Raw genomic sequence first — 24,047 nt, 5'->3', positions numbered from 1 at the left:
GCAAAAAGCACATTAGCATATGTCAAAATAATGTCAAACTGTTCCTTTATCAGATAAACCACACACTTTGAGCAGAAATGTGGAGTTTTAATCAGCCGGCAGCAGCTGTGGGACACTGTACATGTCGGGGGGGGGGGGGAAATGAAAACCACATTAATTTAATGTGGCTCCGTTAGGTCTGTAATGTGTTGAGCTCATGCCTTAATGTGCATCCTAATGGTGATAATACCTTCCAGCCTGTACCACTGGTTATCAGTGTAATTGAATTAAAATGACCTCATGGTATTAGTCAAGGGAAGTGAGGAGGGTAGGGTGGGGGGGTTTGGAAGCGACGGAGCCCACCTCGTCTTTGTATTTGATGATGTAGGAGTAGATCTCGTGCAGCGCAGACATGCTGTTGAACTGGCTGAGGTGCAGGCGGGACTGCTCTGCTAGGTAGGCACTCATGTCCTGGTCGCTGATGGCCGGCATGCGGGAGATGTCAGAGTAATACCTGGAGGAGACATCAGGCAGGGTTTAAAGAAAACATCTGTATTACGTCCAAAAGCTTATACACTTATTTTACTCAAACAGAGTCTGAACATGAATATCCTGGTCATCCACAATTGCTTTTTTGTTAAATTATTTTTTTAGCAGTGTGAGCTTTCCAGATGGGTTCTCTGTAGACCTCTTCATCTGTTGTGGCAGAAAGGTTTGGAATAAAGATAATACTATAAAAGGTGCAGCAGCCTCTCACAAAATAAAACATGTAAAACAAATCTGTCGAGTTCTGTCAATTTGCCGTTAGCTGCTGCCTGAAAAGGTCGACCATACTTTCCAGGCTCCGTGTCCGCTGATATTTTTTTTACTGGAATCGGTTACACATGCATGCCCTCGTTTCCATTCATACTAAAATGAGGGTCCGCACGGGTGTGGCGTTCCTGGGCTGCATACCTTATCCAACATTCAATTCCATTCTATTCCAGTAGGTGGCGCTAAACTGGTATAAGGTTTGTTTGTCAACCGCCATTCATATCAAGATGACTCCTGGACTGGAAAATGTTGAACAATAAAATCTATTGTACCTGGAGCATGCGCACATACAGTCAGCTTGGTCACAACCTTTGGGCTGCACGTGGACAAGGGGTCCGTGCATACGCTAGCATGGGTGGACATGAGATAACAGTAACGTCAGGAGGACCATAGCGGACCCCAGTGGACTGGCAGACATGGGAGTTAGAAATTCACTTAAAAGAAGACAGGTGCCTGATAGTTTTCCTGCTGCATTGACACAATTTTTCACCGTATTTTGAGGTAGACGCAGGGACGTAAACATTGCGTGTATAAAACTAAAAATGAATACAGAAGGCCTTGCTTTACACATAAAAACATTATTTAGTTATTTATGTACAGTCCCTCATGTTGAGTGTTGACTTGCACCTACTGAGGTCCATTCTGTCTGAGCAACAACCTTCACATTATTGACTCAGTGCCGCAGCAGAGGAGCAAAATCTCCAGTAAATATGTAGCAGGCAGTGAATAGCACAGTATATTGAGAATATATACCAATATTGAGTTGCACCTGAACCTGCCTGCAGGATCCATATCTCAACTATCTCAAGGTTTACTGCTGCAGTCTGAGGTTGAGAGTGGGTTAGGAGGCATGAGCGAAAACGAGGTTTAACTGCACCCAATTAACCCTCTCCTATAAATCCCTATCTCTGCCTCCAAATGCTCTCTGCAAGCCTCAGGACTTACTGTAGCACAGTCAAGCCTGTTGTTGTCCAAGTGCATGAGTGCTGCAGCGGCAGGAGGAGAAGGGCAATGCACTTTGGATATATCATTTACTTTTGAGCCAACACTTGTTTTACACACAATTATCCCCATTTGGCAGATGATGTTTCCTGCCCTGCGAGCATTATATCTTGGTAATTTCAGAATCAGAATAATCAGAACATCTTTACATGCTGTTGAAGACCCGGCAAAGCAAATTGCCAAAGAGTGAAGGAAGTAGCAGTTCAGATAAGATACTTAAGCCTTTTTCAGACATTAACAATTCGGTCAGGACTCTCTCAGGAGTTTGCCTTTCACATATTCAATTTAATTCAATTGTATTTGTACAGCGCCAGATCCTAATATACATTATCTCAAGGCACTTTACATAAAAGGTCAAGACTTTAAAAAAATTATACAGAAGCCCACAATGAGCGAACACTTTGGCGACTGTGTAGAGAAAAAACGCCCTCATTAACCGGAAGAAACCTCGAGCAGAACCAGACAGCCACCTGCCTCGACAGGTTGGGGGTGAGCAGAGAAAAATGTAGAAAAGACGGGAGGGAAGAACAACGTGGCAGAAGACGTGTTCACAACAACACATAAATCACCAGAGCATTCGGGTGAGGGATCGGTGTAGCAGACAGAAGCAGGATGTAACGTAGTAATGCAGCTGCAAAGATCACGTTTTTGATTGCAGCCCATAACCTTCGGTGCTGAATAAAAGATGTGGCGTGCACCAGAGGATGTATTTCAGCGTTCCTCTGTTTGGAGAGAGGGCGAACAGCTGTTACAAATCCTTTATTCACCCGGATGGTTCCTCTCTAAACTTGATTCTTAACAGGTGAAGTGGATTTTAAAGTCAGAGTGTTTTTTCTTGGATCTGATTCATTGGGTCAAGCTGCAAATGTCACAGGCAGAACTGATAGATTTACACTGTGTGAACTTTTTTTTTTTTTTTTTAAAGCCGAGGGCAAGACTGTTGTAATCACAGCACATGATTGCTTCACACCAATTTAACCCAGCTCCAATCTTTGATTTCTAGAACCGGCTAAAGTTCAACCTGTATTTTTGCGTATTACAGCTGTTTTTAATCTTAATACCGCGTTATAACCTTGATCCCATGTCTCCACGACGCTTGTCACATTATCATTCTTCACCTTCCACCCAAATTTCTCGATAACCAGGCTCCCTCCTATGCTCCACCACCACCACCCTCTCTCCTCCAGCCTCCGCTCCTCTGATGCCAACCTCCTGTCACCTCCACTCAGGACCAAGCACCAGACCTGGGGCGACAGAGGCTTTTCTGTAGCTGCTTCCTCCCTCTGGAAGCCTCTCTCAACCATTCAGAGGCTGCACTGACCTGCCAACCTTCAAAACATCGCTCAAAATTCACCTCTGCAGAACTGCTTTTATATGACATATGATGTATTTCGTATTTCTATGTATTTGCTTTTATTGGCTCTCTCTGGTTTTAACCTTGATGTAAAGTGTCATTAACACTATTAAAAGCGCTATATAAATATAATGTACTATTACTATTATTACTCCACCAGCTCATAAGTACAACAGAGTATTCGTGCTTGCCAAGTTCTCCTTCGACTGGATCCAAAAGCTTGAGATGATTAATCTCATTGTCTTTTGAGAAAATAAGAAACCTCTTCGAATCCATCATGCATAAACACAACATGTAATCAATGATACCTGTGTATTAAAACCACTGTTAAACATCTCCTACTCTACCGAAGAGGCAATTTAAGTATTTTGTTATTTCTGAAACCCTTACTAAAGTATAATTTAACAGGCTGCTCCACATTTCTTATTTTAATGCAGGTTTTATTCTCTTAATTTCAAAACTAAAAGACATTCATCTTGTTAATGTATGACTTTTTTTTGGTAATATTACAACTTAAGTCATGTAATATTACCACTTTATTCACAAAATCTTTAAGTGGCCCTAATACTAGAAGTCGTACAAGGAACTAAATGAGTTTCCAGTTGAGTTTTGTGGATTTGCACGTCAGTTTGTCTGTGTTAAACTTTGACCTACCTCTCCACCCAGTTCTTGTAGTTGGGGATGTCTTTAGCGTAGAGAAGCTTATTTGAAGGTGAGTCTTTTCCCAGTTTGTGTTCTGATGTTGAACAGGAGTCCATGAAGGTCTGGGCCACCACAGACAGACAGGCGTCCGTGATGCTGTTCTTGTGAATGTCAAACACAAACTGGGGGTTCTTGATCACGTTCACCCAGAAACGCAGAGGGAGACTGCAGAAGGTAAAGAAACACACATTTACAGGAAGTACATTATAACTGGTAATAGCCTGAATAACTATGTCCCTTGTGACAGGTAGTTTACTTACTTTGTTAGAATTGCACTACTTAATTTTAATCTCTGATCAGTGCATCGTGTACATTTAAGCCTTGTGTTTATTGTAATCACTCAATAGGTGCCATGATCTCAGGTGATGTGTCAGTTGTCTGGTCAGATATGCAAAATGTTTTACAACCGTCCTCTAAATGCTTTGCAAAAACCATCAAATAAATGGGAATAAATAATGTATGGAAAATATCGCAGCACTAGTTCAAAGATGTTCTGAACTCATCCAGTAAATTATGACCAAGCGTACGACATATCAGCTATTTGACTTGTCTGTGCATTTTGCAGACTTGCATTCACTGATTTAATGACTTAAGTTTGAATAATTATTTTCAGTAATATATACTTTCCAGGCATTAGCAGATGGGATGCAGAACACTATCATTATCACCACATTCTATTACATAACACACTCAGTTACAAGGCCATTTAAATACACTTTGGCCACTAATTACCACTGTCCATCAATAATTACTAAGCCCCCATAAACACTGTAATCTTGGGGTAGTATAGACAGTTGGAACACAGGTTATGGAACATCATCTGGTAAGAAAAACTTTGAGCCACTAGTGTAAAACTCTGTATAACACACACAAAATGTAAATGTTAAAATGATCAAAGTGTATGCTGTTCCAGTGTAATGCTGTAAATGAATAGGCCAGAAAATGATAAAAAACGTCAATCAAAATTCCAAAGGACAAGGTGATGAGTAGTTTTGTTTTGTCCCCTGAGAAAAGCAACAAATCATCACATGTGAAAAGCTGGAAACAAACGTTTGATATTTTCAATTTGAAACGAGATGACTTAAATATAATATATACTCTAAAGCCTTCATTGTATTTTAGGTTGCCATCTTGTAATACTGTAAATCCATTGCAATAGTTAGTTTCAATTGTTAAATGTAGAAAGAGAGAGAGAGGAAACTATCTCACTAACCAGTTGCTCTTCCAAGTGTGTCGTACGTCGTAGTCATTGATCGAGTGTTTGTCGGCCTGCTCGTCCAGGAAGTCGAACATGTACTTGATGGCGAGGGGCAGCGCACTGCCTCTGTGTGCCGTGCTGAAGATGGTCTCAAACAGGTCGTCCACAAACTTCTGTAACGTACCCTGAGTGGTAGAGTGAGAAAAGTGAGAAAACAAGAATATTAAATTCCATTTCTTAGTTTTAATTCAAACTAGTGCAGTGCCCATCTTAAACCTGGCTGTTGTTCTGTTCTCTGGTCCTGTGTTAAAGCTCTGGAGCTACTTCAGAATTATTCCTTGTCATTAGTGAGTCCTCCTCATACTACAATATACTTTTTATTGTTTGTGTGCCGCAAAGTGAAAACGTTGTGTTCATCCTACCTGGTTTATCTGCAGCAAAGATATTGTCAGCGTTTTTCATAAAATGAAAACTTATTGTTTATTTAATTATTATTAGTAGGTAAATTATGTTAGTTTAGTTTTTATATGATTTGAATTTAGTTATTCATTAATTGCATTTGTAATTTTAACTGTTTATTTAACTATTATGCTTGGTAATCAGTGTTGGTCCATAAGAATGAGAGAACCTTTTAGTTTTAGTGGAGCTTGAATACCAGTTGTCACAGTATACACAACATGAGTTGTGGTTTTTGTTTCCTCTGAACAAACATGTGCTCAAAATGGCTGCACTATGTCATTTAAGTTGTAACTGACTACATAGTATTCAGGAGGCCACCTGATTTCTTTTCCCTGATTCCTTTCGACATTTTAACGACATTTACTTATTATGGAAACCTTTATATTAGAGGTTAAGACAATAAGAACATGTCAGTGAGAAGGTAGAGACTGATAAATAACAGTGTGACAGTGCTGTGTGTCAGAATATAGTGAACCACTTCGAGCCACTTGTGTCCACAGCCCCTGAATGGGCCATATGTGTGTAGGTTTTCACTGTGAATGGTCCCACTGTGAATCACAGCAATAACTTAGGCTTTGTTACTGCCTCGCTCTGGTCACTGAGCTCCACAGAATCACAAACAGGAAGCCCAGCTCCTCGACTCGGACGCTTTCCTCCAATGACAACTCTTCAACATAAATGGGACTGAATTTCCTTAACAACACATTTGTTTCCCGGACTTCTCCGGCTGGCTGAATCCATTACTGCACAAATGTTTGGGGATCGCATTTAGTCAGCCTTCGTGAAATGGAACAGGAATGAATTCTGTCCCAGTTACGGATCGAAGTGCTGAGATCTGCATAGATGAGACAACCGGGCAGGCGGACGCAGATAGACAAGGACAAGATGAGCTACTCAATTATATTTGCCTCTCTGTTTTTTCATCATGCGTGGCCAAATCTTCAATCCCTCAACAAATTACCTGTCTCCCGACACCTCCTGTAGCTGCCTCCCTGCACTCTGCACCACAAGCCCACCTTTTATTAATCTGTTTTTTCTTATTACCAGTGGAAATTGAAAAGCCGACTCGCTTGTAACTGCTGCCCATTGCTCTGCCCCCCCCCCCTTCGTATAATTAGGAGACAGAGAACTGAGAGACACAAGGAAAGACAGCTGGATTGTCTCTGAGCCGGAGAAGATTGTGTGTGTGTGTATGTGTGTGTGAGTTGTGATGGTTACGGTTACAGTTATGAGCTAGGGAATTAATGTCATCCATGTGTCCTCACAAGGAAGAAGTACAGGTTTGTGTGTGTAAATATACAGAGGGTCCATTGGTTAACGGTTTGGTTAGAAAATGTCCTACAATGTGACATACTGCTTTCTATCGCCAACCATCAATCATGTGGTTGTGCACGTGATAAATGCTTCACCGGCTCTGGTTATGTTTGGTAAAATGCTTTAGTACAGGTCTCCTAAGTGCGGTTTATTGCAGCGATGAAGCTGACTCTAAACCGATCTAAACTGAAGATCTTTACAGGCCAGTCCTGTTAAGCTGCTTTCAGACACACACTGAACTCCAGCTAATCTCCTGACATTCTCCTGAGGGGCCGCATGTGAGAACGCAATTGTCCGACAAAGAAGCTCTGCACTTTCCCCAGAGTTTCTCCTGCTGGCCCCCAGGTAAAAAACTCCAGATCATAGCAGAGTGAGCCACTGTGAGAACACAGCAGGAGATCCTCTGACGGATTCTGCAAAGTCCATAAACATATCTGGGGTCTTAAAAGCAGGTGCTGTTGTTTTGGATGTAGTTTCCTACTACTGTTGTACCTTTTGTGGGCTGTAGTGGTTGGAGTTGTGGCAGTGTGCTGCTTGTTGTGTGGAGGTGCGTCCTCTAAGGTTACTATGCGTGTTTACTTTGTTTTGCTGTAACTCTTTGTTTGCATAGTGATCTTTTGTGGATTCTCGATCTCGCTGTGCGTGTCACTTTGTAGCACTTGGTTAGCACAGTTAGCCCGACAGTACCGTGTGTGTGTGTGTGTGTTTGGTTTTTGGCCATAACACTTTGCGTGCACACTCGTTGTAAGTGTGCATACTACAGCGCTGACGTGTTATATTTGGATTGACTATGAAACTTTGTGTGCAGAGCTGTATGGGAGTTGTATATTTGTGGTTTTGGTTTAAAAATCACTGTGCAGATTGGTTTCCCTGCGTAATGATGGAGTTCGATAAGCAAGATTTTCTGAGTAACCCGATGCGTTGGAGAAATGTACTAAGGATAATCTTCAACTCATTGCAGAGAAATTAGATATTTCTATCACTAAACAAGGCAAGAAGCCGGTCGTACGGGCTGATTCAGCTGTTGTCTGCTTTGGTAGAGAGGAGATTGCTGTCAGCTGGTGAAGCCGTGCAGGGCGGAGCTGCTTCTCCCAAGTAAGAAGAGGTGGGTTTGGATGAACAGCTGACGTTGAAAGAGATTGAGTTGGAGTTGCGTCGGCTTGATTTGAGAGAGATAGAAATGACCCGTAATCTTGAGCTGAGAAAGCTTGAGGAAGAGACTAAGCAGAGACTGCCTGTGAAAGGATTAGAACTGAATGTAGCCGCGTCTCCCTCGGCTTCACCGGAGTCTGATGTGAGCAGAATCATCCATCTTGTTCTGGCCTTTCATGAAAAGGATTTGAGTGGGTCGGAACAACACTAAATTGGTCCAAAGAGGTGTGGACACTTTTACTGCAGTCCGTACTAACGGGTAAAGTCCAGGAGGTTTATGCAGCGTTGCCTCCTTGATTATGAGAACGTTAAAGCTGGTATTTTGCGAGCACCTGAACTTTCTATCGTCAGAAGTTCCGCAAATACAGAAAACTTGAGTCTCAAACCGATGTCGAGTTTGCTCGCCAGAAAGAGGCATTATTTGACAGGTGGTGCTCAGCACAGGGTGTGAAAACGTTAAGTGCCCTTAAAACCTTTTTGCTCTTTAAAAGCTGCTTGGCTGAGAGGGCTTCCACTTACCTGAATGAGCAGAAGACTCTTAAATATTCAGATGCTGCGATTCTTGCGGATGAATATGTTCTCACTCACAAATCTGTGTTTGGTGAAAAGGTGGCTGTGCACGCTCGGTTTAATGATAGCGGGTCAGACAAGGGTTCGACTCACTTTGTGGTGCCGGCTGATGTCAGTGTTTCCAGTGGTGCCTAAAGGGAGATCCACTAGAGAGAGCCGAGTTTGTTTTCATTGTAAAAAGCGGGGACATATCATTGAAACTTTTCATGCTTCGCAGAAGAAAAGCCAGTAAGCCAGGTGGTGCCGTGGTTGATGTTAGCCCTGGTAAAAAAATCTATGGCACAAGAGCAGCTGGCAGACAGTGTGGCATCCAGCACGGCAACTGTCAGTTCTGTCATTGCCTTTGTGGAGCTGTCCAGTGCTGAAGGGGTTTGCCCTGCTGTGCCCTTTGCTGTCTCTCTGTGTGTGTGTGTGTGTGTGTGTGTGTGTGTGTGTGTGTGTGTGTGTGTGTGTGTGTGTGTGTGTGTGTGTGTGTGTGTGTGTGTGTGTGTGTGTGTGTGTGTGTGTGTGTGTGTGTGTGTGTGTGTGTGTGGTGTGTGGTGGGAGCTCTAGAAGTTCTTCTCTTGGTTAACAATTCTAACAATTCTGATTTCTGCAACTTGACTATCTGTACTGAACACAACTCCCTTGTGTTCCTGCAGAATTTGCTCGTCAACAATCAGTGGCTGATGCGGTGGAGAAATTGCTTCGGTGTCTCTGTCCAAAATGTCTGTGGCAGGTATGATGTTGTGGCAGATACATTGCTGCGCCTGTTATTCATTTGTATTGGGATTTATTTTTTCACGTTTGTTTGTGTATGTTGGTTTATGAGAATCATCAACTTAGGGTGTTTTGTGTTTTCTTTCTCCTCCTCCTTCCCTCACTCTTTCTTCTCACAGGTATGAGGCCTCTATTCTTCTCACAGGCCTCTATTTGTTTATTCTTTGTTTTGTTAAAAAACTCTTTGTTTTAATCGTGACTCCAGCGTGGTGTCCTCTTTATGTTGCAGTCACAGTGTTGAGCAAAAGTAAATTTATGAGGCTTTGGCCGTAACAGGACCCAATTGTGCTTTTGTGTACTACTACTACTTTGCTGGACAACCACTCCCTTCGCTCCTTGGCAATTTGCTTTGTGGTGTGTCTTGAGACCTGGAAAAGTCCACACAATTGGTTCCGGCCTTTTCTCCTCTCTGAAAACGGCTTTACTTGCTTTCCTGTTCCAAGTTTCTGTTTTCCTCTTGAAGATTAAGAGCAGTCATTTTGCTGAAACTGCTCTGCTATTAACTATAGCTACAGGATGATAGTTGAAAATAGAACAGTAAAGACACCACATGATCTGTTTCTACCTTGAAGTAATGAGTTCATTTTACATTCGAACATCCATTTTTTAAAAGTAATACTTGCAGCTTGTATACCCTCTGGACGCTTCTCCTTTGCGATGTACTTGTGTTCTGCTCAATGCCTCTGAAAGCTTAATGCTTTAATGGAAATGTCAAATGTATATAATTTACCTTATGTAGGATTTTAAGACCCCTCAAGGACAGTCAGTGTGAGTAGTTTCCTCCACATCTACAACCTTAAAGGTTCCATTAGTCTGAGTTTTAGTGGTGGGTTTGAGTGTCCCTCAGTACTTCTAAGTGCTGTTTGAGAAAATAACAACACACAGATGTGCAGGATCCTCCCCTGCGTCTTACTTTTGTGGCGAGCAGCCTGGTCAGGTAGATCTCAGAGACCATCTTGCTTCCCCGGTCGCCCTCTCTCTGGTCCGAGTGGTCGTGGTTCTTCACCAGATGCCACAGTTTGGTGCCACTCTCCAGGTCGGGCGTGATCATGGGTGTTCTGGATCGGAGGCTGTCTGGACTGCTGGCTGTCCTCAGCATACTCTCTAAATCCACACACACAAGACAGAGTGATTATTTCAGCTTTATGTCAGCTTCCTTTTGAAACCGTGATGCAGTGAATGCAAAAGGGCTAATTTGCCTTGTTAGGGCCATTTACCAGACCAGTAAATACCCCCAAACACACTTGAATATCTCTCCCCCACCATTTCTCTCTGTGTTGCTTTCATTATTCATGGTGTGGGTGTCAGAGTTGATTAGAGTGAAGCAAAGAGATGCATATCTATGACCATTCCATTAAGGGTTGAGAGAGAGGGAGGAAGGAACCAGGGAGGTGAGGTGCACGGGGGGGGATGACTATCTCCCATCCTGGGGGAAGGAGGGAATATGGAATGGATGGATGAGAGATAAAAGAGAAAAATGTTGCCGCGTGTTGCAGTCCCTTTATGTTCGGTGAAAGGACGCGGAGAGGAGTGGAGAGAGTGAATGTTGGGAGATGAAGGGGGGGTAAATGGACACAAAGAAAAAACATCTGGGGGAGAGAGGGGTGAAATGGAGAGTAATGGGGGAGCACAGGATAGAACAGTGAATGAGGGTGAGTGGGATGGTGTCTAGTGCTGTCGGTGCTCCTGCCAGCGGGGTGCGGAGTGGCTCTGATACCAAACCTATCATTGCTACTGGTGGCTGACATTAATGTGTGCTCATCCCACACACACACACACACACACACACACACACACACACACACACACACACACACACACACACACACACACGCACGAAAGCAGAAGCACACAAAGGCGCAATAATAAACACTGAACCGGCCATAATGTATTTAGTGAGAACTATGGGTTTTAGTGATTTCAGTAAATTAATTGACCAAAAATACATATTTCTCCTCAACTAGCACTAAAGCAGTGAAGATGTGACACTGATCCATGGACTGTTTTTAAAGATGGATGACGCCTTTCCACTTCCTCCAACTATCAGGAAATGAAGCCAACATATCCCAGATGAACGCTGCAATCTGTGCAGTAGTGATCAGGGGGTGGAGCTGTGGTAATGAGGTCCCGCTGATACACGTAGTCGACCAATCAGAGAAAAGAAAAAATTATTTGACATTTACTCTTCATTTTGGTCCATGTCCCATCCACTAACATGCAGGAGGAGGGATTTATGAGCTATGCTGCAGCTAGCCACCAGGTGGCGATTGAGATGCTTGGCTTCACTTTATATCATCTTTATATACAGTCTATGTACTTATCCAAATACTTCCTATTCAAGTCAAGATGCCCACAAACAGATACTTGATAATAAGAGATAATTTTCATAAAACAATGAAATACCTATTTGAAGTAGCCATACGATACGGAGCTGTTATATGAACTTAAATATTGTATCAGTATAGTCCTTGTTTCTACTGCCCTCCAGTAGCCAAAGAATAATACCATCGAAACCATTCATAGTGGTCGTGTCTGTACGAGTCAAGTGGATATTTGTTGTAACCTTTTTTTGTTTGTTTTTATTTCTTTATTTCTAATGCAGATTATTATCTAATTGACATCTATATATTTATCACCCTAAAATATCAAATAATGTTCCGGACAACATTAACATTTACAAATCTAAAGATGCATGATAAACTGGGCGAGGGTCCTCCCCGGCTCCAAGCCAAGGTTGGTCAGAGACAAAGCATTACACTTCACTCACCACGCAACACACCTGCTGCTACAGGAGAGAGGGAGTGATAGCTATGCTCTGGAGGATTCCAAAAACGGCGAGCTGAGCAGGAACGGGAGGTCGAAATAATTCACTGAGCCAAAGCAGTGGAGGAAGATAAGACACACAGCACAGCATGCACACATACACGCACTCCCTTACAGCGAAATTAATATGTATACGCAATGGGAGTCCAACAACCTTATAAATCAGAAGAGAGCCTAAACATACGCCAGTCTGCAGGAGCCGTTTACAGCAGGAGCTTTGTTGTTCACAGCAGAAACACATTTCTTCATGCTGGTCAACAATCACACGTGGAGCTGATCTTTATGATAACCTCATGAATTTCAGAGGGCCATTACCTTCTCTATTGCCTGTGTGTGTGTGTGTGTGTGTGTGTGTGTGTGTGTGTGTGTGTGTGTGTGTCACTATCTGCCTCACTTATTGATTGAGCTTGCTGAAACACAGTCATGAGTCACCTCAGCCCAGTTTAACCCCAAGACAAGACCCAAACTCTGTGAGCTGACTTGAAAACTATGAGTGAATTATTCAAACAGCAGTCGTGTAGGAATGATTTGTCCAAACCTTTTTGATAACTTTAAGTGGTTTCCACTGTGTAAATGTCAATATCAAAGGTGGAGGTGAAAATGGCCACCTTCATATACGATGTCATTGTACAATGAGCTGCTTTCGAGCATTTTCCAGACGGGCTTTATACGCGAACGCATATGTCTGAGTTGGCCACCGAATTTATTCTTCATGTCCTGCACGCTCTCCACAGGCGACACTCCTCGAGTCTGACCCGGACAATCTTCTGCTGCATTATTCATATGTGAAAGGAAAATATCCTGAACCAGTATTCTACAAATTTCTGAAAACGGCTAAATAGACACTGGCTAATAATATTCTCAATTTTGTTGACGACCTCCACTTCTCTCTTTGTCTCCTCTGGTCTTATTTTTCTCGTGTTTTCAGGTACCACAACTGTCACCAGAGTTAATTCAATATCAATGCCAAATTGAATTTCATGTTATAGACAAACACAGGAAAAGGGGATAATACCTTCAACAAAACATTTTTCGTCTTTCTTACAAAAAAAAAATCAAATGTAGTTTTAGTCCAGCTTACCTTGGGAAAAAAGCAGTAATGTAAATATAAGGATCATTACCTACTAAGTAGCAGACGAGGGTCGAGCTTTTTCTAACTACAGAGCCATTTATCTTCTATATATTCAAAATTTTGAGTGAAGTATACAATATTGATGCTGGGCCTCTATCTGTTTATCTGACTGCCAGGTGTCCTCCCTTTCTCTCCCTCTCTTCTCTTTCACTCTGTCAGCTGGGATCGAGGTGTCTACTTTAATGCCTGTCATTTATGGACTGCTTGGAAATAGCCATGGAATAGCCTTGGCCCGGGCTGATAGCAGTGGATAAAAAGGATTGCCATTCACTCAGAGGGAGGCGGGGGAAAAAAAGAAAAAGTAAGGCAGCCAATCATGGCAATGAAAAACAAAGAGAAAGAGAGAATGAAAGAGCAATGGAGGGTGCAGAGGGAGGAATGGGAATCATAGACGGAATGATTTAAATAGGATGAGGTGAAGAGGAGAGCGTGAGCCGTACCGTATCTGCTGAGGCTCTTGGTGAAGGTGGACGAGTTGGAGATGTTGTAGGCAGAGTTCTGCTTTGGCACCAGGGCGATCACTGAGCCGTCCGTCACCTGCACAAACAAACGCACAACAAAATACAGTGTGAGAGCGACTAAGCTCACAGCGCCTGCTCGTTCCTGTCTGCAGTGCACACCGGCACTCGTGTACCTGATAGTGAGCCAGCGTGTTGAGGCGCTTCCAGTCGTTGTCGATCTTAGTCGTGACATCTTCATCTTGCAGAATGATTCTGGCCATCCGACCTTGACGCCATTCTGCAGAAAAAAAAAAGGAAAACGGAGGATTAGATAAACTTACACAAGTTGTCAGTTCTTAAGCAACAAACAGTGAATATTGTTTTCTTCATTTTCTTTATTCCTTAATCACAACTGTTGCAGGCTTTGAGTATTGGCAGTGCATGTGTTTGTGATGTGTTTGCAGTGTACTCATCCAATTCTTTGAAGAGTAGTCGTGACTTAAAGATGCTCAAATCCATATTTTCAAATGACCAATGTCTCGTCGGCCTCTGCAGCTCCATGAAGCCTTAAAGAGGTTAGCTCCTCTCAGCTCATTATTTTGCTTTTTACTCCTTTTTCCAACTTGTATTATTTTTAGTACTAAAGTACTAAATGGCTCAGAGCTTGTGACTATTGCTGATGAACATGTGGAGCATTTACAGAGCCACATGTTTTCCTCAGGAACTGGTGGAGACACGAACATGACTCCACATTAATGTTACACTGTGTCTGCAGGATATGTAGGTGAGCAACATAATAAGGTGATAATAAGCAAATGTTGTGTTCACGGGTTTTTGAACTCTCCCAAAGTGTTCAAAATAAAATGAATTATTTCATATGTAATAACAATAATGTCAACTGATTCTAGGCAACAGAAAATCCCGTCACCTGAGTTTGATTCAAGTAAACATCCAACACATCACTAGCTCTGTTACGACCACTGACATTAACCAGCAGTTCAGACAAGTGCAGCAAAGGACTCCTAATACTACAGCTAACTTGTACAAGTTGTGATTGTGTGTTTTGAGCTGAAGTGATAAAATCTGTGCAAGTTTCATACATGTGTGTGCAGCACTGTGCTTCTTACCCAGGTCCATATCAGAAGCCTTTGGCCTTTGTGAATAGGGGCTGCCCTTGTACACAGCATCGAGCAGCTTCTCTTTGACCTGAGTGATCGTGTCACAATTCAGACACTTGACCGTCACCTCGGCGGAATTCTCATTCTCTGGGTTTACACAGTGCAACGTCTGGCAGAAGAAAAAACACAAAAATGGAAAGAGACAAAATAAATTAGGTTTAAGTCAGCACACTGCTAGAGTGCTGCTAAGTGAGATGTTTGTATCATTGTTTAGGAGCATTTGATTGTACATGAAGTTTTACACCTAGTTTGTTTGCAGTAGCTCAGGAGCGGATCCAGGGGTGGGACCAGGGGGGCACTGACCCCAGCTGAAATCTGATTGGTCCCTAAAGTGCCCCAGTCCTGGCAGTTTATTTTTTTCCTTTAATAAACTAGACACTTAGTATCAATGAGATAAACATGACAATTTGTGAGGAGTTTAACATTTTCTAAGCTTTTTTGAGAACCATTGGCTTAAAAAAGGAAACATTTTCAAATTATATACAATAGTATGAGGCTTTGCTCAAAGCTTTAGAGCTAACAGTAAACAAGGAATGACTTTAACGTGCATTATACTGAATCAGAAACTGTGCATGGATGTTGGACATGTAAGGGCCCCTCAGTGTAAATTGTGGCCCCTTTATGGCCCCTGATGATGAAATCCCTACATTCACCACTGCAGTAGCTATATTATCATCCAGGCATTTTCCTAAACTGTTTGTAAAAATTAACTGAGAGTTCAGACTTGGTTCCAGACCAGAACAACTCAACAACAACGAGGTTTGTCTCTGTGGTTCCAATCCAAACCTCTAGTGCTTTTTTTGGACAGACAAAGTGAATAACACAGAAATTAAGTTGGGCCAGTTTTCAGACAGATCACATCCTCACTCCAAACATAACTGGTGCTGAAGCTTCATGTTTCCCCTGGACCAAATCCTGGAGCAACGCTCCACATCCATTCAGGGAAAAAGAGGCTCCGTCATGTCTTACTGCTGATTACTTCCAGTTTGGTTTTAAAATCTTCATCTTTGTCAAATGTGACTGAAACGTAACGAGTCGTGCAGTGATTCAGATCCGATAGGACAGCCGCAGAACCCTGGAGACACAGCGAGTTTACTGACCAGTGTTTTGTAGTCAATCTGCTGCCTGATGAGCTTGTCCTCACTGAGGGAGTAGCGGGCTTCTCCTGTGATGGCGTCGATGGGTCCCTTCTCCATCTGCTGCTTGATGGCACAGTAAAGCATGAACAGAGGCTCCCCAGCACACTCCTACAGAGAGAGGGGGAAACAGAAGTTCTAGAGTCAGTGGTTCTCCTTTCTTATTTGAGTAACTGGCTCAGTATAACATGCCTGTTTGATTGGTCTGTGGTAATGCTGGTTGCAGCTTTCTTTCTCAAAAAGCAAAAGTGATGCTGAGTCGCAGCAAGTAAAGACCGACTGCGACAGAACCCTGAAGCTGTGCCACCGCTGCTGCACAAAGAGCTGTTCGCCTGTTTATTCAAAGTGCAGTGGAGCTGGAACCACAATCAGCAGCCATTGTTGCTGTTGTAATTGACAACGTCGCTTTCGTGGCTGAGTCCCAGCTGCCGCTACAGAGAACTGGTCGACTGTTTATTTAAAATGTATTAATGTTGAACATATCATGTGCCAAAAAAAACAAATTCAACACTGCACTTTCTTGGAGCCATAACAATACACATGTAGAGTGTGAAGCCGACGAGATAAACAGTCTAGTGGCTAATAGCTAACATATAAGACAAATAACCACAAATGGGACAGGCACACGTAAGACAAAGATCTGATTGATAAAATTAATACATACATAGAACATCCTTAATAGATCATCCTGAAAATGGTTTTCTTAATTCATGACTCATCTCATCTCATGACCCTCTGCCTCTGGTTGTGGAAAATATGGTAACATTTTATTGAAATGCAGCATTTATTATAATTTAATATTATTACTTAAACTGTCAAATGTTGGGAAGTTTGTTGCATTGCTGCTCTTATTTGCTCTTGTTGTGGTGCTGAGTTCTTGTGTTCTTGTCCATAAAGTAAATTAACTTTATGGATCTTTTCATTTGAATTGCCCTTTTCTCTCTTTCTCCTCTTACACCTGCCTCTCAGGGTTTAAAATCTTTAAATCAAATCTTTAAGTTAAATTTCAAACCCAATTTTCTCTGCTGCTCTGTATTCGTTTCTGCTCCTTCCTCCTGTATTTGACTGTTTAGTGCTTAAGACAACAGCTCCATATCTTAAGTGCATCCCCACATGCTATCACATGTATGATCACTTCAGCCTCTGTGTGATGTACCAGCAAAAATACATAAATTCCTAAAATGTATGATAATTTAATCTCATTATGTGACAGTATTATTTTGGTATAATTATCTGTATAGTTAAATATGGATCTATGTCTCTCTGTCTAATGCTTGTTGTGATGACACAGGTGAAAATGGACCAAGCATCTGTTTTTTTGTGCGCATCTCTTTTCATGTTGCTGACCAGCCAAGCATCATTTGCACAATGGCGGAGGATGTAGGATACACAATGCTTCTTTCATGTGATTTGTAGGCAGTGTTTTATGAAAGTTTTTCATTTAAAATAACAAAAATAACAGGTTTTGGTTATTTCTAAGGCCATGTGGAATTTGTCTACTTCCTTTCTTGGCATTTACAAAGCTGGGACTCTCTAAGGTGCATTCCAGGTCAAACAGGACCCAGGTTTATAGTGCAATAAAACAAATTATAACCACCTTAACAGACGCTAATGAGTGAACAAGCACAGTAACATTAGTAAATGTTCTCTGGACAGCATGTCATTCACATTTTGAGTCTAATGTCCAAAATCCTCCCACACCTCTTAACTTAGCATCTATCCTCCCTCTGTCTCCTCTTACTGAAGGATTATTAACGTCTTTGCACAGAGTCAGTATTTTCCATATGCGGACACTGAGTCTGATACATTTAAATATTCTATTCAATTTGAAAGATCGCTGTAGGATTTAAATGAAGTTGAGCAGTGGGGATGATTTTGTGGTCCTCTCACTTTTTTCAAAAAAGAAAACATTGGGTCCATCCAATCCTGAGAAGCCATCAGGTACAAGGAGAGTTCCATACTGATCAAGAAGCTGTAAAAATGATATTCTATATTCTATTTCAGTTTGTCAGTGGCCCAGTTTGATTCACTCAAGCACTGAGACCACATATCAAAAACAAGAAAACTAATTTCGGTGATCCAATCGATCCCGAACAGCTCGAACAACTCTCTGCCTTCAAAAGTGCAGCAAATCAAACCTGTTCCAAAATTTCTAATGATGGATGACAGTTTCGGAGTTGGTGCACTGTTATTGACGCAGCTAGACGTCGCATATATATTTTTAAACGTGCAACAAGTTTGGACAAAAAAAATACAGACATGGTGTGCAATGTATCAAATCTTTAAAAGCAGATATTAAAATGATCAAGTTATCGCATATTGTCAGACTCCAGCTTGTGAGTTGCAGATGGAAAAGAAGTAAAAAGGTAATGACAGATCTAAATATCTACAGCCAAGAAGGCATGTTTGTACCAAGTTTTTTAACACAGCAGTGGACATTCTAAACATCAGACCTTAGAGTAATGTCTCGCAACATGAAGGACACTGTGGTGTTATGTAAAAATCTCTTTTGTCTCGAGGACTTAAAGAGTGAAAGCAGCTGTTATATAAAGAACCTTTTCAGGTCTTTCGCATTGTTTACACCCCAGAGTGAGTCTTATGTGACTAGACCCAGATGTTATAAATATGTTCCCCACTTCTCCCTCTATCAAAGACACTTGCCAATCAATACTGTCATTAGTCATCACTCGGGCCTAAAGGAAAACACTCCCGACCGAGGCAGCGGCAGTTTAGAGAGGGGAGAGAGGACACATCACAGCCAATACTCATCCAGACGAGAGTTTAATGATCGACCGTGCCGTGCTCAGGGAGATACTTCAGGCTGTGTGTGTGTGTGTGTGTGTGTGAAGATGCATGACGTCCAGATGAGAAGAGGGAAAAGTACTAATTTATCTGTTTCACCTTCAAGCACACTCAACAAGTCGCTTTTTCTTTGTATCACGCATTCCTCCTTTTTCTCTGGCTTTTCCCCCCCTCTCCCTGTGATACCAATCTTCCACCCTTTACTCTTTATTTAATCTTCCCTCTCTCTTTCTCTCAAATTCACTCACACAGTATTTTCTTCCTCATCTCTACCTTTGATTTGATGCAAACATGTTGGATGTATGTGATGTTATCATAGATGTAGAAATGGACGAAACGACCGCTCCCCAAAAGAGAAGCCAAAGCGTCTCGATTGGTAGCTGGTGGTTGGCTGCACTATATAAAACTCACCTCCTCCATTTTTTTCTCAATGATGGTTTCTGTTATTTCAGGTAGTTCTTATGTGCTCATTTGTCCAGTAAATTTGATTTCAATTATTTGATGCTATAAAAACGGAATGAAACGTCATGATTCACAGCTGAGACTGACTTGTGATCGGTCAGGTGCATCTATCGATGGGACCTTGCGACCGCAGCTCCATCCAAGTGACAGATTGGTTAAATATTGGCTCAAAAACTATTTGGTTAGCCCTCCTGATGCTGAATGTGTCACTCTATTCACTAAGGTGTAGGTGGTTGTGGCTCAGGAGGTGGAGCAGATCATCCACTAACCAGAACGTTGGTAGTTCGATCCCCGGCTCCACCAGTCTGCTTACCAAAGTGTCCTTGGGCCAGATATTGAACCCAAAATTGCCCCTGATGGCTATTGTGTAATAGAAAAAGGGGAGGATATATAAGTGCTGTATGAATGTGTACGTGAATGGGTGAACGCAATTTGTACCTTAAAGTGCTTTGAGTGGATCAATAAGACTAGAGAAGTGCTATAGAAATACAGACGATTTACCATGTTTGTACAGAAGTGCTTTTGGGATGTTTGTAAGAGGAGGACAGTTTAAAAAAATTATGCTTGAAAATACATGTCAATCAATAATGACTTGCAACCACACTGAAGACTTATTTGTATGATTTTCTAATGTCCGATGTGTGTAATCATTTTGTTTTCCTCCTAATTTCTACCTTTAAAAGGCATCACCATAGAGTTTTCATGTTTCCTTCTCTGCCTTATTAGACCACTAGGATATGCATAATGCATCCGGGTGAGAAATAGTGAATATAAACAGAAATTGTTTTTGTTTACAAGAAATCTTTCCTAACCTCTAAGGTTAAAAAGACAACACACCCACAGAAGGTTTCAGTAAAATTAACAAGTTGTTCTTACGTTGTATTTGAAACATGATATTTCTGATATTTGTTTTCTGTGTAATTAAGAGGAAAAATTACCTCAAAACATGAAGAGGTCAAAGCCCGAACTGACATGGACCCACTGTAAATGGAAAATAGCTAAAGCTTCTTGATTGCTGGCTAAATGTCGCTAGACGATGTAAAATTTGAATTAGCATATTTATGATGTCATTATGTCGCATGCAAGGACAAGGAAGGTGATCAGGGCTTGATCTGTTAAAACTAAAAATAGATTTCAATTTGACGATACCAAGTGGAAGTGATATATCTCTCCCTACATTTGATCTCAGAACAAGCTTCTGTCTCATAAAAGATCTAATATTGCCTCTGCATTCATATCGTACTTTTTTGCCAACTTGTCATTCCTTTTTTCATTTGTCCCCCTCCTGAACCTTTCAAGTAACAAAAACCCTTCCCACTACAACCCTCTCCTGAAAAATCATTCACATATGCAACTTAAGTTTTGGCAACATAATAGCCGACTGGATTATGTTTAGAGTTTTTATTTCTTTTTATGAATGACACTCTACATTTACCCTGAGGAGGAGGATGGGGTGGAGTGTGACATGCGAGTTTGCATCCACAGTATCGTCTGGTTTATTGTGGATTGAGGATTGTGATTTTGGTTAAATATCAATAAATATGTAGTATCTTAAGTCAGTTTGAACTTTTTATCTTATAAACCAGACCATGATATTGTAAACCATGTAAACGTTTAATAATGCTGTTGTCACTTCAAGTGGATGTTGTTCTGCAAGATGAGATATTATTTTAGTTATTCACTATCAACATTAATTTAATAATTCAGAAATCTGTATGTGATATGTTCAATATGAATAAACTTTAAGAAAAAGAGAAAGAAAAAACCACAACAACCATCACCAAACACCAAGCACAGCCCATTCCAAAGTATTGGTCAAAGTTATGTTCTATAGAATGTTAGTTGTACAGAAACATCATTTCCAGTTAGAGGACTGTCTCCTTCCAATACCTTGTCTACTTTGCTTTCACTCTTTTTCTGTCGTTACTTGAACGCTGCTCCTCCTTTTACATTTGTTACACTAAACTGTCTCTGCCTCTTTTCCTCCCACATCCTTCCCCCTCACTTCCTCCCTCCCTCGCTTCCTCCTAATTGTCGAGACTCCCTCTATTCTTCTTCCCTCTCCCCACCACCTCTAACCCCTTCTTCTCCTCCCTCCCTCCCGCCTCTCTCTCTCTCCTCCCTCCCTCGTTCCAATGCCATATGCTCTAAGAACCTTGTTAGCATCTGGGCCAATTAGGTGGGTAGCTACTAACGAGACAGAGTGAGTATACATCACACTGTTGTGCTCTTGCTTTGTCTTTCCGCCTTTGCTGCTCGGCTGCTGCGCGCGTGTCGACAAAATGTGCCTTTCCTCCACACACCGCCTTCATTAGGGCTCCCTGATTGTATCCTGATATTTACATTTTGAGGATATAATGATGGCTATTGCTGTTCAGGGAGATACATAGTCTCCGAGTCCTACATCACTAACAATCACTGGAAACCAAATCAGCAATGCATGAGTCAGGGACACTGTGTCTCTTATTTTCTAGGCAAATAAACCTAAAAGCAAAAGGGATTTAAGTAACAGTTTAGATGCATCATACATATTTTGCATGTACTAGTGTCGGGTCTGTTCTAAACCTGCCTGTTCTCTTGTCCTGTGTTCATGCTCTGAAACTACTTCAGAATTATTCCTTGTTATCAGTGAGTCCTCCTCAAACAGTTCTACAATATAATGTCACTTTTTATTGTTTGTGTGCTGGACGTTATGTGCTGAGTTTTTTATAAACATCCTACCTGGTTTATCTGCAGTGAAAATATTCTAGATATTTTTGTTTTTCATAAAATGAAACTGAATTGATTTGATCAAAATGAGCTGGTGGGCCAGTTTTGGGCCGCGAAGACATGTTCAACTCACCAAATTCAACACCGCACTTCCTCGAGCCATCAAGAATACACATGCAAAGTGTGAACGACGATAAAATGAACTCTTTGCAGGTTACAAACAGACAATTGTGAAATTCGTTGGTGGATGTATTATATTCATCCTTGTTAAACAACACAGTCATCAAAACTTAATGTTATTTTCTCCCAACACTCAACATTAACTGAATGAACATTGGCCTATAATGATCATGGCTTAGCTCTCATAATGGGATTAGGATTATAACGCCATATGAGGACAACTCAAAGTTTTGTAATTATCATGTGGAGAGGAGACGACAAACTATTGCGAGAGAGAGCAACGTCAGAAACCATTTCATGAGCAGACTTTCTTTAAGCGGCGAGTGACAGGGAAGAGGGACAGGGGACGGCAAGGATGAAGGGAAAGAGAGGAGGCGTGGGACGACAGCGTGAGCGACGCCGCACCCCCCCCCCCCGGTGATGAAAATGACCTTAAGGCAGAGAGAGAGAGAGAGAGAGAGAGAGAGAGCGACCGCAGTAATAATGACAACAGAAATGACACTGATGAAAGAGACATCAGAAGGAGGGAAGCTAAAAGAACGACGGGAAGATCAGTGACGAGGACGTGTCAGGTACCAGAGTGAAATTATGAGAGGTGAGAGGATCTGTGCACAAAAGAAAACAGACATTATAACAACCGAGAGCAGAATAAAGCTGCCACGAGCCTTTGATTATCTTCTGTATGTGTAAGGCACGGAAATATGCAGTGGAAACAGGAAAAGCCCTTTAATAACAACACTGAGATAAATCCAACGCAGAGAGAACATAAGCCAGGGGAATTCAATAAAACTCCCTAACACGAAGGCAGTGGAAATATATTTAAAATATCACACAATATGTTGTTAATCCACTTTAGATCATGACTGCTTATTTAGCATTTAGAAGATTGAATGATTATAGCCGGTTGTTGCTGTTCTTACCTTGAGGAACTTATACAGCAGAAACGTAAACCAGTTGGTCAGCATCTTCTCAGCGACGGACTCCGTTCTATTGCAGAGAGGAAAATAAAGACAAAACACCATTAAAAGGAAAAGCTACAAACGACTGAGTCACAAGATCATGAAAACATGAAAAATGTACGAGATTCCAGGTCTTAGTTAGTATCTCAGATAGATCTAGATAATTAAGTATTAATTATAAGGACAATAAAGCGTTAGGTTGAGAAGGAGATGATGATTTTCGATGAATGTCCCTTAAAGAACTGGTCCACTAAAACCGATGAATACAAGACGTCCTGTCTTCTGACCCCATTAAGCGAGGTCAAGGCCTCAGTGCAGACATGAATGTGACAGGAGTCATTGGAAGGCTTTTCTTGGCCCTCAAGCCTTTTTGCTGCCAATTTGTTGCCATGCTTTCCTTTGCTTTTAATCATATGACCCTGGTTGCAAGTAAATAGTAACTAATTATTGATTAATATCTGAATTTCATTGGGGATCAATAAAGTGTCAATCCATCAATCCATCTGTCAAGGAGGTTATGTTTTCATCTTTCTGTTTGTTTGTCTATTAGTTAGCAGCATAACACAAAAGCTACTGGATGGATTGCCATGCAACTTGGTGGAAGGATGGTGTATGGGTCACAGAAGAACCCATTACATTTTGGTGCAGCTCCAGATCAGGGGGGCGGATCCAGAACCTTTTCTCACTTTGTTTAACATTGCGAGATCGGACGTTTTTTCAACACTTTTGTGTAAGAAATAATGCAGAGATCTTTATAGTAACGATCAGGCATATGTTAAGTGCTAATAACTATGAACAGGTGAAGTTTGCTTCAGATCTGGAAAATGATCCGGATGTATCTGACCTCACTACATGTATTTGCCATATTGCAGCCAGTCAGCCTTGGCGGAGATATTCTCTCTCACACTCACAGTTTACCTCACC

General features: G+C 41.6%; 1 protein-coding gene across 2 annotated transcripts in view; it reads right to left on the bottom strand.

Moving 5' to 3' along the window:
- Positions 1-24,047, bottom strand: part of LOC118110684 (plexin-A1) — a 263,371-nt gene that overhangs the window by 8,351 nt on the left and 230,973 nt on the right. For both annotated transcript variants that reach the window (XM_035158633.2, XM_035158634.2), the window contains exons 24-32: positions 23,085-23,151; positions 15,976-16,122; positions 14,825-14,984; positions 13,892-13,995; positions 13,698-13,794; positions 10,216-10,406; positions 5,064-5,233; positions 3,803-4,015; positions 343-493 (exon numbers count right to left, since the gene is read on the bottom strand). In XM_035158633.2, coding sequence (XP_035014524.2) covers positions 343-493; positions 3,803-4,015; positions 5,064-5,233; positions 10,216-10,406; positions 13,698-13,794; positions 13,892-13,995; positions 14,825-14,984; positions 15,976-16,122; positions 23,085-23,151 — 1,300 coding nt within the window. The remainder of the gene's footprint in view (positions 1-342; positions 494-3,802; positions 4,016-5,063; positions 5,234-10,215; positions 10,407-13,697; positions 13,795-13,891; positions 13,996-14,824; positions 14,985-15,975; positions 16,123-23,084; positions 23,152-24,047) is intronic.

Source organism: Hippoglossus stenolepis, chromosome 6 (genome assembly GCF_022539355.2).
Source record: "Hippoglossus stenolepis isolate QCI-W04-F060 chromosome 6, HSTE1.2, whole genome shotgun sequence".
In the NCBI taxonomy this organism is placed as follows: Eukaryota; Metazoa; Chordata; class Actinopteri; order Pleuronectiformes; family Pleuronectidae; genus Hippoglossus; species Hippoglossus stenolepis.
This window is presented reverse-complemented; position numbering and strand designations above follow the sequence as displayed.